The 17,207-nt window shown below is 45.8% G+C and overlaps 2 protein-coding genes across 3 annotated transcripts in view; one reads left to right on the top strand and one right to left on the bottom strand.

Annotated features, from left to right (window-relative positions):
* Window positions 1–15,531, top strand: part of C1H12orf43 (chromosome 1 C12orf43 homolog) — a 20,991-nt gene extending 5,460 nt beyond the window's left edge. The window contains exons 5-6 of the mRNA XM_069757924.1: window positions 4,927–5,017; window positions 14,290–15,531. Of these exons, the coding sequence (XP_069614025.1) occupies window positions 4,927–5,017; window positions 14,290–14,707 (509 nt within the window). The 3' untranslated portion in view covers window positions 14,708–15,531. The remainder of the gene's footprint in view (window positions 1–4,926; window positions 5,018–14,289) is intronic.
* HNF1A (HNF1 homeobox A) overlaps window positions 15,031–17,207 on the bottom strand; it is a 30,744-nt gene continuing 28,567 nt past the window's right edge. For both annotated transcript variants that reach the window (XM_069757906.1, XM_069757913.1), the window contains exon 9: window positions 15,031–15,169. In XM_069757906.1, coding sequence (XP_069614007.1) covers window positions 15,039–15,169 — 131 coding nt within the window. In that variant the 3' untranslated portion in view covers window positions 15,031–15,038. The remainder of the gene's footprint in view (window positions 15,170–17,207) is intronic.

A 17,207-nucleotide genomic window follows, 5' to 3' on the forward strand; every position in this document is an offset into this window, starting at 1 on the left:
TTGTCCTTGGTGGGAATTGAGCCCAGGACTCCAGCGCTGCAAAGAAACAACTCTAACCATTGAGCCACCATGCTGCCCATGGATTACAGCAGTCATTTATGTGCCTTATAAAAGTTACTATTTTCTTGTGAATTGAGATACTGATTTGGCTCTTTTCTTATTATTGCAAGACTCGTTAAAGGGTTGATTGTGACTTGTAGGATCGCTACTTCCAACAGGTGGCGCTATAGAGTTCACGTCCTCTTTTTCTCTGAAGAGGCAATTAGCATATTGTTTTTTAAATTAAGTTTTACGCTTTGTGTTATGCAAATTAGGCAGGGCTTGTTTCCCCAAACTGATCTGGCCTCAGGTCATATAGTCGCTCTAGGCGTGTCAGCATCCACCAAACAGGCAATATAATCATTGGGTCTTTGCAAACCTTGGCCATCCAGCAATGTTCTGCATGTTTAGGCATGTATAATGACACCGGGTATACATCCAGGAAGGCGTTAATGGCTCCTCCGTGTCTGCTTGCAAAGGAAAGGGCAGCATAAAAGCCTCCTTGGACTTACACCGCTGATGAAGCCAGAGAACGCACACTCAGTTTTATTATGCATGCCCTGGAAGGTAGAATATCATGAATTTGCCTAGACCCTATGATGACAACATTTGTGTGCTGGCTATCGATCACGCCCAGGAGGGCTTTAATCCAAGAACAGACTAGTCTGGAGGAATTAATTTCCTGCCGGTCAAGAAAAAGAAACCATTATATGACACATAAATAACTTTATTCTAATTGGATTATTTAACTTTATGGTGGTGGGTTTTGGAGAATAGGGCACCTTGTATGTCTCTTTTACATGGTCCTTTTTACTGTACAATCTTCCAGTCCAGCTAGGGTCTGCCTTAGCTCCAAGTGTCTTCATGATCTAAACTTTATCTCTACCCAGCTAGTCTTACTGACAAACTGCAGGTTGCACTAAGCAGAGTGAGAGTTAACTGCAACACGGCATCGTTTTATTATTTTTTTTAAAGGGAACCTGTCAACCCGAAAATCGCGGGTGAGGTAAGCCCACCGGCATCAGGGGCTTATCTGCAGCATTCTGTAATGCTGTAGATAAGCCCCCGATGTTACCTGAAAGAGGAGAAAAAGACGTTATATTATACTCACCCAGGGGCGGTCCCGCTGCTGGTCAGGTCGGATGGGCGTCTCTGGTCTGCTGCGGCGCCTCCTATCTTCATTACAAGACGTCCTCTTCTGATCTTCAGCCACGGCTCCGGCGCAGGCGTACTTTGCTCTGCCCTCTTGAGGGCAGACAAATTACTGCAGTGCGCAGGCGCCGGAAAGGTCAGAGGCCCGGCACCTGCGCACTGCAGTACTTTGTCTGCCCTCAACAGGGCAGAGCAAAGTACGCCTGCGCAGGAGCCGTGGCTGAAGATCAGAAGAGGACGTCTTGTAATGAAGATGGGAGGCGCCGCAGCGGACCAGAGACGCCCATCCGACCGGACCAGCAGCGGGACCGCCCCTGGATGAGTATAATATAACGTCTTTTTCTCCTCTTTCAGGTAACATCGGGGGCTTATCTACAGCATTACAGAATGCTGTAGATAAGCCCCTGATGCCGGTGGGCTTACCTCACCCGCGATTTTCAGGGTGACAGGTTCCCTTTAAATTGACATACAGATTTTTTTCTTCACAAAGTATCCGAAAAATGCAGAATGCTATCTAAAGGCTTCTGAGATGTCGTCCTGTGAGCCTGCAGACACCCAGTTGTATACCTTCTTGTTCAGGCTCAGTGGTTAGCACAGCAGCCTTGCAGTGCTGGAGTCCTGGGTTCAAATCCCACCAAGGACAACATCTGCAAGGAGTTTGTATGTTCTCTCCATGTTTGCGTGGGTTTCCTCCGGGTTCTCCGGTTTCCTCCCATATTCCAAAGACATACTGATAGGGAATTTAGATTGTGAGCCCCAACGGGGACAGCAATGATAATGTGTGCAAACAGTAAAGCGCTGCGGAATATGTTAGCGCTATATAAAAATAAAGATTATTATTATGTACCCATCTATTATCAATAATCCCATCCATCACTGATGGTAGAGGAGTGTAATATATAGGTAATGAGATGCGTGTAGTGTGCTGCACACGGGGTTGAACTATGAAGCTCTGCATTTCCAAGGATTAATTTCCTTTGCTCCTCACCTCCACGTGTACTGTCGCCCCAGTTTTCACCAGGGACCACTGTCCAGCTTTGGTTGAAGCCCTGCGCTTCTAGTGGGGACGTTTTCTAAGGGCAGTGGACTCTAGTGACAAACAACATGCAGAGTAAAGACAGTGACAAAGACAAATAAATAGGGATCATACATATGACCCAGACATCTGACTGGAACTGCTCAAATACATAAGAGATAAACATATGTGAACATTATTACATATACACAATCTGGGGGCGTCTTAAATACTGCTCTGGAATATTTATGTATTATTTTGTCTGGGGACTAATGGAGGGACATATATAGGTGTCCCTGCTTTCTTTGGCACATTTGGTCTGGGCCGCGTTATATATATTCTGCTATATGGCAGCATCTAAGCGTGTTGTTTCCTTTCAGTATATGCAGGGATATTATTGCCTCTGCATCTGCGCAGTCTTGCCCTGCTTGTTGGGCAATTTGATCATGCGCACTAAATCTATCAGACCTTTGAGGAGGAGACACCGTAATGAGCTGTTACACTTCCTGGATAATTATATCCCTATTAGTGGAACGCAACTTGCGGTGCACCACCGCTGTTGGCACCTGCGCAGTAAAGCTAGTCTCCAGGACATGCGCACTCGCTCCATTTGAATGTGGCTCCGGACGTGCACCGGAAATAGTTTGTGCACTTCCGGGCTAATCGCACTTATACCTGAAGCGCGCTCCCAGCTCCACTACTTCCGGACCGCGTGCAGCGTCTGTACTTCTCGCTGCCCACGCCTATCATTGGCATCCCCTGATGAGCCCCGCAGGATCTCCTCCGGGGTGAAACGCGTCGGGATGAGACATTGTCTCTTAAGATAAGTGTATCGCTTATGTACACAGATGCTGTTATGCTGGCGGTCTATTATGATTTTTTTCACCTGTTTTTTGCTGCATTACATTAATCATGCAGCATCATTGTGTCATTCCCCCTGATTATACATATTAATGTTTTGGGGGTTTGCCTGCATTGATAGTGATGCGATTGGCACAGGTGTTTTGTGACAGCCTCTGGTGATGCTTGTGCATATGCGATGATCCTAATAACATCTTTTTGGCAGTGACGCTATGTATGGATCAGTTCACTGAGGGCTCTGTTCTGGCAATGATGCCAATATCCGTTGATACTTACAGATCATCATATCTCTGGCGATGATGCCCTCACATATATCTGAATAGACTGACTTTTTTCTGGCGTTGATATCACTGTATATTATATTTGGATCATGATACGCTTTGGCGACGATGCCCTCGCATATGCTATGACTCTGTTTTATTTTTTCTGGTGGTGATGCCATCAAGCTTTGATCAGCTTACTATTTATGCTCTATTTTTGAGACATGATGCACTTATAAATATTCATATAATGGAATAAACTGATTATTTGTCTAGCGCCGATGCCAGTGTGCACCAAAAAGGGACTGAACATTGTCCATCATTTACGTTCAGATGTTTGAATGAATTTATCTTTTTCTGGCGCTGATGCCACTGTGCACTATAAGGGATTGACCTAAATATCATTAATAGCCATGTCCCTATATATATATTTTGTCTGGCATCGACACCATAAGATGTATCAAGACTCTTCTGTTTACTAATAGGTGACTACTTGAGAATTTTTTCTTATACTCCACCTGTATCTACCTCTGAGAAGAGTAAAGTGTGTTATCAAACATTGTTTATACCTTATCTTTGTAAATCACTTTATCTTCTAGTGATTCACATTAGTAAGAGTCTTGGTAACCTCTTAGGGTACCGTCACACAGTGGCATTTTGATCGCTACGACGGCACGATTCGTGACGTTCCAGCGATATATCCGTGACGTTCCAGCGATCTCGCAGTGTCTGACACGCTCCTGCGATCAGGGACCCCGCTGAGAATCGTACGTCGTAGCAGATCGTTTGAAACTTTCTTTCGTCGTCTAGTGTCCCGCTGTGGCGGCATGATCGCATGGTGTAACAAAGGTGTGCACGATATTGTATACGATGTGCGCATAGTAACCAACGGCTTCTACATCGCACATACGTCATGAAATTATCGCTCCAGCGTCGTACATTGCAAAGTGTGACAGCAGTCTACGACGCTGGAGCGATATTGTTACGACGCTGGAGTGTCACGAATCGTGCCGTCGTAGCGATCAAAATGCCACTGTGTGACGGTACCCTTAGAGTTTATTATAATAAGCTCACCATCACTATCAGCAGTCAGTACTAGCGACAGCATTTTAGTGTACATATACACTTTTTTCTGTTTTTTTTGTGGTGTTTGTTTGGGTGGTGGCTTGTGGTAGGGATACCTACTAGGGTTATCAGGGTCAGTCGACGTTGAGCGGGGGCGCCATTTCGTATCCCAGGGTGCCAACCTCCGCGGCAAGGAAGGATACAGCTTAGGGTGAGGCACCACTATCATCCCTAATCCTTTCCTTATTATCATATATATTTTTTCTTGCTCTATTATTTTTTATGAGCTTATCCTGACCCTAGGATCCCTACTTTTTGTCTATAGGTTATAAGTGGTTCTTTATTTATATTTTATTTTTATTTATTTATAATAAAAATATATTTTTTAGGTCTTTTTTGTATTTTTTGTTTTTTTCTAGCTGAATAGACCTTGGTCATTTGTTTTGGGTGTTGTTCAAATACATAAGAGGGCTGCGCAAGTGTGCCATCAATTACTTTTTTTTTTTTTTTACTTGTTATACTTTTATGTTTAAGGTTTTCGTCTGTTAACTACATCTGTTCCTGGAGATTCTGGGAAAATATTACCTTCTCCAACTTTAAAGCGCAGAGTGGCATCTTCTACCAGGTATACTATGGGTTGGAAATTGTATTTATTGCATTAGCATGCAGACTGCACTTCAGAAGCAGCTACATGGCAGCATTACATTAGGCTAGCTTCACACTAGCGTTCGGCAGGGCTGCGGATGGCGGCCTTCGTCCTCCATTAAGCCCCGCCCACTGCCGTGCCTCTTCCTTCAGCTCCGCCTATGTCTGCATGCGTCCTGCGTACCCTATCTTCAACATCATTTTGACGCTACGCTGACCGCAACAAAATGAAACATGTTGCGTTCGACTCAGCGCAGTGTCAAAACGACGCATGCGGAGACATCAACATACATCCACATGGCCTGCATACTCAATGTTAAAGATAGAGGACGCATGCAGCTGTAGGCGGAGCTGAAGGAAGAGGTGCCGCAGTGGGCGGGGCTTAACAGGAAGAAGGCTATCATCCGCAGCCCTGCTGAAAGCAAGTCTGAAACCAGCCTTAGAAGAAGACTTTACGCTTTTAACAATCTCTCTCCAAGTACAGACTATAGAGTTAATATGTGGCAGCCTGTATTCAGCTTGCGCTCAGATTGCTATGAAACTGTTTAGTTCCTGTATGAATTGGGGCAATTAATGCTCCTCTTATATTAGCCATGTTATACTTTAATAACATGTTCATGATTGAACTAATCCTTCTAAAAGCTAAATGCTTGCACATATCTATATTAAGGATATAGCAGTATGTGGTGTTTAACCTGTTCTTGCTCCCTTACATTTTTGAAGAAAATGAGTAAAACTAGTCCGGTGTTGGTTGTCACGACCAGTAAAGGCTGTTTCCTAAAATAGGACATCAAAGGATCTTTAACACCCCTTCATGACATGTGACAGAATGGTAGGTGTTGTGTTAGCTCATACACAATGATGCTGGCAGATAATGGCTGTGTTACACAGTCAGGATCTGCACCTAACAGCATTGCTGTTAACTACATAAATGCTGCTGTCAGTCTCTGACTGTAGCATCTTAAAGCGCACGGAGCATAGGGTGCGGCATTCCATGATATCCATGAGAGCAGGGGGTCCGCTGAAGACTCCTGTGTCTTTCAGAACAGTGGTCCTTTGGCTGGGCCTTACAGAAGACTGTGATTTTTGCCATATACTTCAATGCTGTAGTAATTGCAGTATAAACCATTCAATAATCGCAAGTTCAAATCTTGTAAGGAGACTACCAAATAAAGTAAAAAAAAAAAAAAAATGTTTGCATATGTGTATAATATATACCTAATAAAAAAATAATATATCTGCGCTGGATATAATTCCCTTTTTGTTTATATAAAGCAGTGTTCAGGAGAGAAGTCTCTATTATTACGGTTATCGGCTAATTCTAATTAGTGTCTAATTAAGCCTTTGGCTTTTTGGTCCACTGCGCTTTCCATAGCCAGTCACGTGTGCGGAACACGTGACTGGGGCGTCACGCTAGGTCCTGCACTGTCAGGAGACCGAGCGGCTAATATCTACAGCGCGCATTCACCCCACGCTACTGACTGTAAGTGACGGCTGTGGTTGTGCACTGCCACCTGCCGGGGCAACGCTCACCACCCGTTCAAGCTCCAAACAGACTCATTTGGACATGCAGATGTGAGGATCATAACTACAGGCACAAAGGAGTGGAGGAACAAATCGGACGACAGGAGGTAACGTCCTCTCCAGTAAATACCTCAAAGACTTTAACTGACAATATATTTATATATTGGATCATTTATGGGCTTTTATATATTTTTATACAATTTTATATATTTTTATACATACTCTGCTGAGAGGGCTGATGTGCCTATATAACACTATATACGTTTATTTCTCCTTCGCCTCATTGGGGGACACAGACCGTGGGTGTTTGCTGCTGCCACCAGGAGGCTGACACTAAGTAATACAAAGAAAGTGATCTCCTCCCCTGCAGTATACACCCTCCTGCTGGCCCCCAGCTAACCAGTTCTTGCTTAGTGTCCCTAGGAAGCACACGGACGGGTCTGCTATTCAGACCCAAAGAACTCTTTTTACTTTAACCTTATACAACGGACGAAGGGAGCGACGGATTCTTTCATGTTCCGATCTCTCCCGAACCAACAACAGGCGAGCACGGGAGTTTCATCTCTCCGTATCCTCTCCTGCGACGTGGGAAGCCACTGCTTGAGCTGATTTTAGGGGCGACGGGCCCCTTCTAGGGCACCGATCTCCCTCCTCCCTTATCAGACGAGCACTGGAGTTTCACCTTCAGTATCCTCTTCTGCAGCCAGGCCTATTGCCGGACATTCAGCCCTGCCCACCAGGTTTTACCCTCGGCTGTACAGAGGCACCTTCCAGCGTGGCGTCCGAGCAGCCCCCACTGCATCACCACTGAAAAAGCGGATGATGGAAGGAGGCAGACGGTTCCTCTCCACCTCCCTGCTAAAGGAACGATGGATTGAGGACTTTTCTTATCCCTGCACCGTCCAAACAGCAGCAACAGCACAGGATCTTTTCTCTACCTCTGACCTGCTGAACAAAGCTGCATACTGGGGTAAGTGCTGGGACTCGAGCGGTTGGAGGGCTCTGCGCATCTGGCGGTTTATTCCCTCGTTCGGCGCCAGCTGGCTTAAAAAATTTAGCCCACGGCTTCGGGTTTGTGTAGGCCGCAACCCGGAACTCTTCAGGCTCCGCCCCCCTATTCAGGCGCCTCTCATTCAGGATGAGAGCTCTATTCTCGGCGGCCATCTTCTTCCTCCTGCCATTTCCGGACACGAGCTCATCCGGAAGTGGCTGCTGCATCGCATCGGCGGTACTCAGCGCTGAACTCAGCGCTATTCCAGACGGGGGACTCAGAATCTCGGTAAGGAGAATCCTCCCTCCGCACCCCTTCCCCGCACGCACCCCGGCAGCATAAAGGGACTAGCGTTCCCTCTTTTTTAATACTTAACACCTGCAATCTCTCCAGCAGCCTCTGGTCTTAAAGGCACAGGTCTTAAGGGTACATGACCGCATTCCCTGGCCTTAAAGACACATGCCCCTTATAGGTACATGTCCAGCTTTCCATGGCTTTAACACATGACCAGCATCCCTGGTCTTAAAGGTTCCCTAGTTTTTATAAAGGGGCACATTACCAGCATTCTCTGCTCTTTAAGTCATGACCAGCCAGGAGCCGGTCACCTTCCACAGAGTACTTAGTTCAAATGAGCTCAGGAGCCCTCCGCCGCCGCCGATCCCGGCTCTTCCCAGAGTACCTGGTTCCCCTCAGGGGCTTCACCTCTGGCATAATCTTTGAAAAATGCCCCGGTCTTAAAGGCACATGACCAGTATTCCTGGTCTTAAAGGCACGTGACCAGTATTCCTGGTCTTAAAGGTACGTGACCTGTATTCCCTGGTCTTAAAGGCGCATGACCAGTATTCCTTAGTCTTAAGGGCACATGTCCAGTATTACCTGGTCTTAAAGGCACATGACCAGTATGTCCTGGTCTTAAAGGCACATGACCAGTATGCCCTGGTTTTACGGGCACATGACCAGTATGCCCTGGTCTTAAAGGAACATGACCAGTATGCCCTGGTTTTACGGGCACATGACCAGTATGCCCTGGTCTTAAAGGCACATGACCAGTATGCCCTGGTTTTACGGGCACATGACCAGTATGCCCTGGTCTTAAAGGAACATGACCAGTATGCCCTGGTCTTAAAGGCACATGGCCAGTATGCCCTGGACTTAAAGGCACATGACCAGTATGCCCTGGTCTTAAAGGCATGTGACCAATATTCCCTGGTCTTAAGGGCACATGACCAGTATGCCCTGGTCGTAAAAGCACATGACCAGTATGCCCTGGTTTTATAGGATCATGACCAGTATGCCCTGGTCTTAAAGGCACGTGACCAATATCCCCTGGTCTTAAGGGCACATGACCAGTATGCCCTGGTCGTAAAAGCATATGACCAGTATGGCCTGGTCTTAAAGGCACATAACCAGTATGCCCTGGTTTTAAAGGCACATGACCAGTATGTCCTCGATTTAAAGGTACATGACAAGTATGTCCTGGTTCTTAAAGGCACATGACCAGTAGGCCCTGGTTCTTAAAGGCACATGACCAGTATTCCCTGGTCTTAAAGGCACACGACCAGTATTCCCTAGTCTTAAAGGCGCATGACCAGTATTTACTGGTCTCAAGAGAACATCATCAATCCGAGGCTGGTCACCCTAACTGAGCTCTGGAGCCTTCCGCCGCTCATCCCCTAACCACAACCCATGGTTTCTCTGACAAGATATGGAATCCCTCTGTGAACCCTCTGTGGCTCGGAGTGCTCGCAGGACCGATATACATGGTCCCTCTCCTACATGGGAGCCGTCGGCTAGCAGGGGCCGCAAGTGTTCTATGAAATCGTACAGGCGTCTAGAAAACGGAAGTTTTCACTTCCTGATCTCTCCCCTATGATTTGTTGAGTACAACGCTGAATATGGATCGCATATTGCCTTGGATTGCCAGAGCTTCAGCAAAAGAGGGACTCTCCTATTTATACCATCAACAAATTGACGAGTGATTCACTGGACAGAAGCCTCTAAGTAGGTTGCCATACCTGGTCTGTTTTTTATGGGCGACGGGTCCTTTAAAAGGCACCGTTTCCCCCCCCCCCCACATCTTCAACACACGAACACATGCAGTGTCGCCTCCATGTATCCTCTTCTGCATCCAGGCCTAACGCCAGACAGCCTGCCCTGTCCACCCGGGGCCCTCAACTCTGGGGATGTACAGAGGCACTTATTTTTGGCGTCCGAGCACCCCCCTTTGTATCACCACTATTCAGCGGATGATGCAAGAAAGCGGACGATCCCTCTCCACGTCCCTGTTAAGAGGATGATGAATCGAGGGTTCCTAATTTTCTACTCTGCACGACGATGGCAAGAGACCTGCTGGTTGCAGCCCCGCTTTTTGCCACTTGGCAGACTAATCGGGTAGAATTTCTTGTGGTATACCTACCAGTATCTCCGCCCGATGTATCATCAATTAAAATACCACAGACGGTCGGATAGCAAATCTGGTGCGTTCCGTCTTGTGGTTTTGGGTTCAGCGCTCTCCACCACATGGGTTGCTTGACCAATAGTCTCCTGGTCAGAGACCTTAACTACTTCGATTCAAATCAAATCTTCTGAGCGGGAGACTAACAAGGGATCGTGTCTTTTCTACAGACCCATCCAGCAGTGGAAGCGTTGTCCAGGACAGTCTAGATCTAAGGAATCTTGGTTTCAAAAAGGAGGCAACGAAAAGTAAGATCATTCCTGGACCTCAAACTTCTAACAACCTTTCACAGGCTCCTCCATTTTCAGATGGAGTTCCTCCGCTCAGCCATCGACATTCGGGATTCTTACCCTCACATGCCTATTTTTTCCCCTCTACAATAATCTCTTCGCCTTTCCATTCGCGAACAGCAAGGGACATAGCGGTGGTCATGTGCTTCTTGCATCCTAGAAGCATAGTTGTCCTGCCCTACTTGGTCGACTTTCTAGCCGCTCTTCAAGGACCACGCTGAGTCGTTTATATCACTTGCAATACCCTCTCACTTGGGCTAGCAGCTAAACTTAGACAAGTTTTTCCTCATTCCCAGCCCAGCAGATCCTCTTTCAGGATGATCCTGCACAAGAAGGATGTTGATTCTCTCTCGAGTCAAGGTCGTGGCCCTTCAACAGGGAGCTTGTGCACTTGATCTCTCATTCTCTCGGTTCATTCAATTCGCTAGTCGGGTTCTGAGGAAAAAGTCGACAATGGAAGAAGTATCTTTCGCTCCTCTCATTTGCAGCAAGTGAATCAGGCTTTCAAAGTTAGTCTCTAAGCTCCATCCTCATCCAGAGCCTTCTCCTGGTCCAATAGTTATTAGGGAATCCCGATGCCAGTCTTCTTCTCCCGATCATTTCTCTGGACATCCGAACGGTACGGCTAATCCTACAGCAGGTCCACTGCCTTTAGATGGATCAACCATCCGTCTTCAATTGGACAATGCCACGGCTGTACCATACGTCAATCTAGCAGGTACCCACAGTCAAGCGCCATGGCCGAGGTACCTCGCCCTCTGATGGGCTGAGATCTATCATTCGGTGATCTCAACAGTACATATCCCTGGAGTAGAACACTGGGCGGCTGACATATTCAGCCGTCAGGGTTTCTCCTCAAGTGAGTGGGAACTTCACTCGGAAGTCTTCCTTCAGATCTGCCTTCACTGGAGTACTCCAGTTGTAGGTCGGATGGCGTCCAAGCTGAACGCCAATGTACTCCAGTTCATGGGTTGGCCTCGAGATCAGAGACCATCGCAGTGCATGCTCGGTTCTTCCATGGTACCAATTTCCATATCCCCTCTTCCACTACATCTAAGGTCCTTTTGGAAGCAGAAAGGGCCCCAGTGATCCCGGGAGACCCGCACTGACCATGTTAGGTTTTCTCACTTGCGGTGATAGTATTTTTCCGTCTTAGTTCGACAAAACTGGAAATATGGTCTTTCTCGCAGGGAGCCTTCACCTGTAGTTCTTCCCTACCGCGTACCGTTAGATCTGTGGGACCTTAATGGTCCTGGGGATCTTACAGTAGACTCCTTTTTCGATCCAGAAAGACTTTACTATCAGGGAAGGTCTCTCCCCTTTTTTTCTCTGCGTTCTTGTCTTCCGGATGAGTCTTCAGAGCTCCCCGCTCTGTTTTCTTTCAGCCTTTTTTTCTTATTACCATCAAAGCAAGGTTGCCCTCAAGCCATCCCCTTCGCTCGTTGCCAAGGTGGTTTTGTATTCCCACTGTTGCAGGAGCATCGTCCTCTCATCTCCTTCGGCTTCAGTCCACAAGACGGAAGGGGTTCTCCATAATCTGGAAGAAGTAAGTGCTCCGAGCGGGTACGTATCGAGGACGGCGTCCTTCCGAAGGTTGGACACTTTACTTGGGCTTCTCGATGGTAAGTAGGCTTCCTGACGGTCTCAGGAAGTGTTTAACCGTTTCATCGGCCATGTTAGCCTGGTGGATTCTTTTCACCATCCAGGAGTACTTCCGTGCTAGATGTTAGCCTATCTCCCTGTCTGAGGGCTCTAGACACCAGACGTCGGAAGCACGACCGCAAGCTTACGAATTCCGCCAGTCCGCAGGCATTCTTGCAGCACTATAATTCACACACTTCCACAGAGGTGAGTCTGGGCAGGTGGACTTTGCAGGCCACGGTGGCGCACTTGTCAGTAGCGGTTCCACGGCCTGATCTGATGTTGTCCCCACCCAGGGACTGCTTTGGGACGTCCCATGGTCTGTGTCCCCCAATGAGGCGAAGGAGAAATAGGGATTTTTGTGTACTCACCGTAAAATCCTTTTCTCCGAGCCATTCATTGGGGGACACAGCTCCCTCCCTGTTATTAGTTTCTACTTGTTTTTATCATTTGATATGTTATACTCTCCTATATATTGTGACATGCTATACGCTTATATGTTCTAATTGATCTCCTACTGCTTTTGCACCGAACTGGTTAGCTGGGGGCCAGCAGGAGGGTGTATACTGCAGGGGAGGAGCTAACTTTCTTTGTATTACTTAGTGTCAGCCTCCTGGTGGCAGCAGCATACACCCATGGTCTGTGTCCCCCAATGAATGGCTCGGAGAAAAGGATTTTACGGTGAGTACACAAAAATCCCTATTATATAGTATCCAAATTTGGATCGTAGTGGGTATAGAGAGACGAAAAAATAACTCAAGATTTTCATCGTGCCTAATCAGGTAAAACTATAGACACTAATTAGAATTAGCCGATAACCGTAATAATAGAGACTTCTCTCCTGAACACTGCTTTATATAAACAAAAAGGGAATTATATCCAGCGCAGATATATTATTATTTTTTTATTATTTCTAGTATGACACGGGTAAGTGGTGCGTTGTGAATATCTGCTTACAGGAAACTAGTTGAGCAAGTGCCACTGGTATTGAAATACCAATTCTCTATAATATATACATACCTTTTTTTTTTTTTTTTACAGAAATCTAAAAAATGACCCTGAAGTTCAAATCCCTAACTTTTTTTTCCCCAATTAAAAATAAAAGTTGTGTTGCTGTTTCACTAAGTCAGATCTATCAAAATATAAAATTAAACGGCATAAGAAAAAAATTCAAACCGCCAGAATAGGTTTTTTTTTTTTTGTATTTGCAGAAAATGAAAAAATGCAACAACAAGCAGTTAAAATGTCGTATCTGCCCCAAAACGGTATTTTAAAAAAACGCCACAAAGCTCACCACTTAAATAAAAAATTTGTACATACTTGGTATCTCTGTAATCAAACTGAGCTGGCAAGTCATGTCCACAAGTTATTTTTTTTTTTTAATCAAAGTATGAATACGGTTATTTTGTATCATTTGAAATATCACTGCATTTGAATTTTTGTTTTTTTTTCTGTAAAACGAATAGTGCCATTCAAAACTACAACTTCTCCCACAAAAAAAAAAAACACCAAACCTCATAGATCTGTATAGACAGATAAATACTGAGCTCCATCACTCGAGACAAATCTTACCGTTTTCGTGCAGACGACGATCATCCAACTTGCGTGCCTTTCCTAGGACATCGTCAGTGTCACATACCAGTTATTACAAATAGTTTGTGACAAGTCTTATTTTATTTATTGTTCGGTTTGTTAGATTATATAAAGTGCAGCTTACATTGTGTAACGCTATATAAATATTAATGTATATACATCGTATCATCTTCCACACTGATTTATCTATTCCGGAGGTCTGGATTGAGGTCTTTTTAGAGGGGGATTACATGGCAGCGATGAAATGATTCTTGCTGTTTTAGCTAGATTTTGTATACTCCACATTGCTTCTAGGAGAGTCTTACTGTAGGACAGGGAAAGCTATTCCCTGCACTGTCCAATGGTGGAGGAAGAAAAGTAGCAATCTCTCGAGTATTTTAGTTCCTTTAGTGCCTGAGGGCGTCTCACGCTGCAGTAAAGATTCACCACGTTTCATGTAATGAATCTTCGACCTGTATACCGTTTCGAAAGGATTGTTCAGCCACAGCTTGACTGAAAAAATGCTCATTGTAATATCACGATTATCCAACCATTTTGAAATTTGTTTTTAAAGTAAGTTCACCAGCCTCAACAGGTCTAAGAGATCTGTTAATTAATGGAAGCAGTTTGTATAGTGAGATCTTGTACCAGATCCTCTTTAAATGTAGTATTTCACATAACTGTTCTTCAGGGTTGTTATTTTTTTTCATCCACTCGTTGTCTACTAAATAATTGCAATTTTTCACAAAATTCTTTTCCTTTTCATCTCTGCCTGGCAGTGAGGACAGTGAAGAGGAGAAACAGAGAAGATGTCGGGAAGCTGCTGTGTCGGGTTTTGATATTCTGAGAAGCAGTGCATTGCAGACAATCCCAGTGGAGATCGTCGATACAGCCAACAATAACCAAAAGAAGAAGAAGAAGAAAAAGACGAAAAGAGGACTGACTGATGAGGCTGATGACCAAAGCATGGAGTCCAAAGGTAAGATAAATGTGTTTAAAAAGAAGAAAAAGAGAGAAAGAAGAACAAGTGACGAGACTCATTCCAAAGAGCAGATTGAAATGCAGTCTAAAAAGAATAAAAGTGGATCAGACCATAATAATACCGTGGACGCTGTAGTGGATGGATCTAAGAAGAAAAAGAAGGAAATAGGATTGAATAAAGATGCTGCATCTGAGCAGAATGTCAATCCGTACTAAAAATAAGAAAAAGAAGTCGTGGAACATTGTAATGTATGTGACTGACACGGATATCAATGGCTCATCTCGGGAAATCCTTTGTGTTTGATAAAGACACATCTAGTTTTGTATTGACAGGTTAATCCTCGGTGGTTTCAGCCACGTTCCCAGTCCGCATGTACGCTAGAATAGGTACACGGTAGCCATTCTGCACGAGCCAGACATCCGAGGCAGAGGGTGATAGTCTTTATGTCTCGCAACCTGTGTCTGGCAATGACTGTTTATATCGTGCACATCCTTTACTATGAGTCCAAGGAATGTACTGGCAGGTAGAGCAATGGTCGCAGGTCTTCTACTGCGAGGAAGAAGCCATCTGTGTGGACATATAATTGTCTATAGTGTGAGAAGGGGAGAGAAGATGGCTGTGGTTATGGCTGTCCGGGGTACTGGAATTCTGGTAGTGTACCAAGCTTGCTGAAGACACTGTACACAAGAAAGGAAAAAAATAGGAGTATGGTTATTATTCCAAAATATTTTTTTGACAATGTCTTTACAAATATGGTAAACTATTTTTATTAAAGGAAAAAAAAAGTATTTGAGATTTATGTGGTATGAAACGTGTATGGCATAATCTTGCTAATGTTATCACAGGTAAAATGACTGCACAGAAGTTTTTTTTTTTTTACATAACCGTACCCTGGAAATATCGCTCAGTGCTGCAGTAGGGATACAAGAGCTGCAGAATGTGCTCGTCGGATGTGAGCAAAACTTTTTTCTTTTTTTTTTGTGGATGTAAACATATTGTTATCTGTCGTTGTCAAAAATATAAAACTTAAAATTCTATAGAGATCTGACCGTTTTCATATCGACCACAGGGGCCAAACACCTCTTGCCTCTCTTAAATGAACCAAAAATGCATTGCGTGCTCTTAAATACGGTAAGTTGGAACCATTTGAAGATAAAGTTTGATTAACTCTTAAGAGAAAAGCTATTTCAAAATTCAGCCTCTGGGGTAATCGGCTCATTTTTGCTGCAGAAAAAGGAACAATGTGGTTGCTATTCAGATAAATGGCCATACGTCTATTAACCCCTTCCCGACCTTTGACGCATACGCTGCGTCATGAAAGTCGGTGCCATTCCGACCCATGACGCAGCATATGCGTCATGGAAAGATCGCGTCCCTGCAGGCCGGGTGAAAGGGTTAACTCCCATTTCACCCGATCTGCAGGGACAGGGGGAGTGGTAGTTTAGCCCAGGGGGGGTGGCTTCACCCCCTCGTGGCTACGATCGCTCTGATTGGCTGTTGAAAGTGAAACTGCCAATCAGAGCGATTTGTAATATTTCACCTAAAAAACTGGTGAAATATTACAATCCAGCCATGGCCGATGCTGCAATATCATCGGCCATGGCTGGAAACACTTATGTGCACCCACCCCACCCCTCCGCTCGCCCCCCCAGCCCCCCGATCTGTGGTCCGCTCCCCTCAGTCCTGTGCTCCGCTCCCCCGTCCTCCTGTCCGCTTCCCCCGTGCACCAATCACACCCCCCGCGCTCCAATCAAACCCCCCCGCACTCCAATCCCCCCCCGCACACAGCGACCCCCCCCCCCCGTGCTCCGATCCACCCCCCCGCACAGCGATCCCTCACCCCGTGCTCCAATCCTCCCCCGTGCTCCAATCCTCCCTCCCGTGTTCCGATCCACCCCCCCCATGCTCCGATCCACCCCCCCGTGCTCCGACGCCCCCCCCCTTATACTTACCTAGCCGCCCGAGGTCCGTCCGTCTTCTTTCCTGGGCGCCGCCATCTTCCAAAATGGCGGGCGCATGTGCAGTGCGCCCGCCGAATCTGCCGGCCGGCAGATTCGTTCCAGAGTGAATTTTGATCACTGAGATAGATTATATCTCAGTGATCAAAATAAAAAAAATAGTAAATGACCCCCCCCCTTGTCACCCCCATAGATAGGGACAATAAAAAAATAAAGAATTTTTTTTTTTTTCACTAAGGTTGGGGTAAGAACTAGGGTTAGGGTTAGGGTTAGGGTTAGGGCTAGGGTTAGGGCTAGGGGTAGGGTTAGGGTTAGGGTTAGGGCTAGGGTTTCGGTATGTGCACACGTATTCTGGTCCTATGCGGATTTTTCCGCAGCGGATTTGAAAAATCCACAGTGCTAAACCGCTGCCGATTTATCGTGGATTTACCGCGGTTTTTCTGCGCATTTCACTGCGGTTTTACAACTGCGATTTTCTATTGGAGCAGTTGTAAAACCGCTGCGGAATCCGCAGAAAGAAGTGACATGCTGCGGAATGTAAACCGCTGCGTTTCCGTGCAGTTTTTCCGCAGCATGTGTACAGCGATTTTTGGTTCCCATAGGTTCACATTGAACTGTAAACTCATGGGAAACTGCTGCAGATCCGCAGCATTTTCTGCAGCGTGTGCACATACCTTTAGAATTAGGCTATGTGCACACGGTGCGGATTTGGCTGAGGATCCGCAGCAGTGTTCCATCAGGTTTACAGTACCATGTA

Source organism: Ranitomeya imitator, chromosome 1 (genome assembly GCF_032444005.1).
Source record: "Ranitomeya imitator isolate aRanImi1 chromosome 1, aRanImi1.pri, whole genome shotgun sequence".
NCBI lineage: Eukaryota > Metazoa > Chordata > Amphibia > Anura > Dendrobatidae > Ranitomeya > Ranitomeya imitator.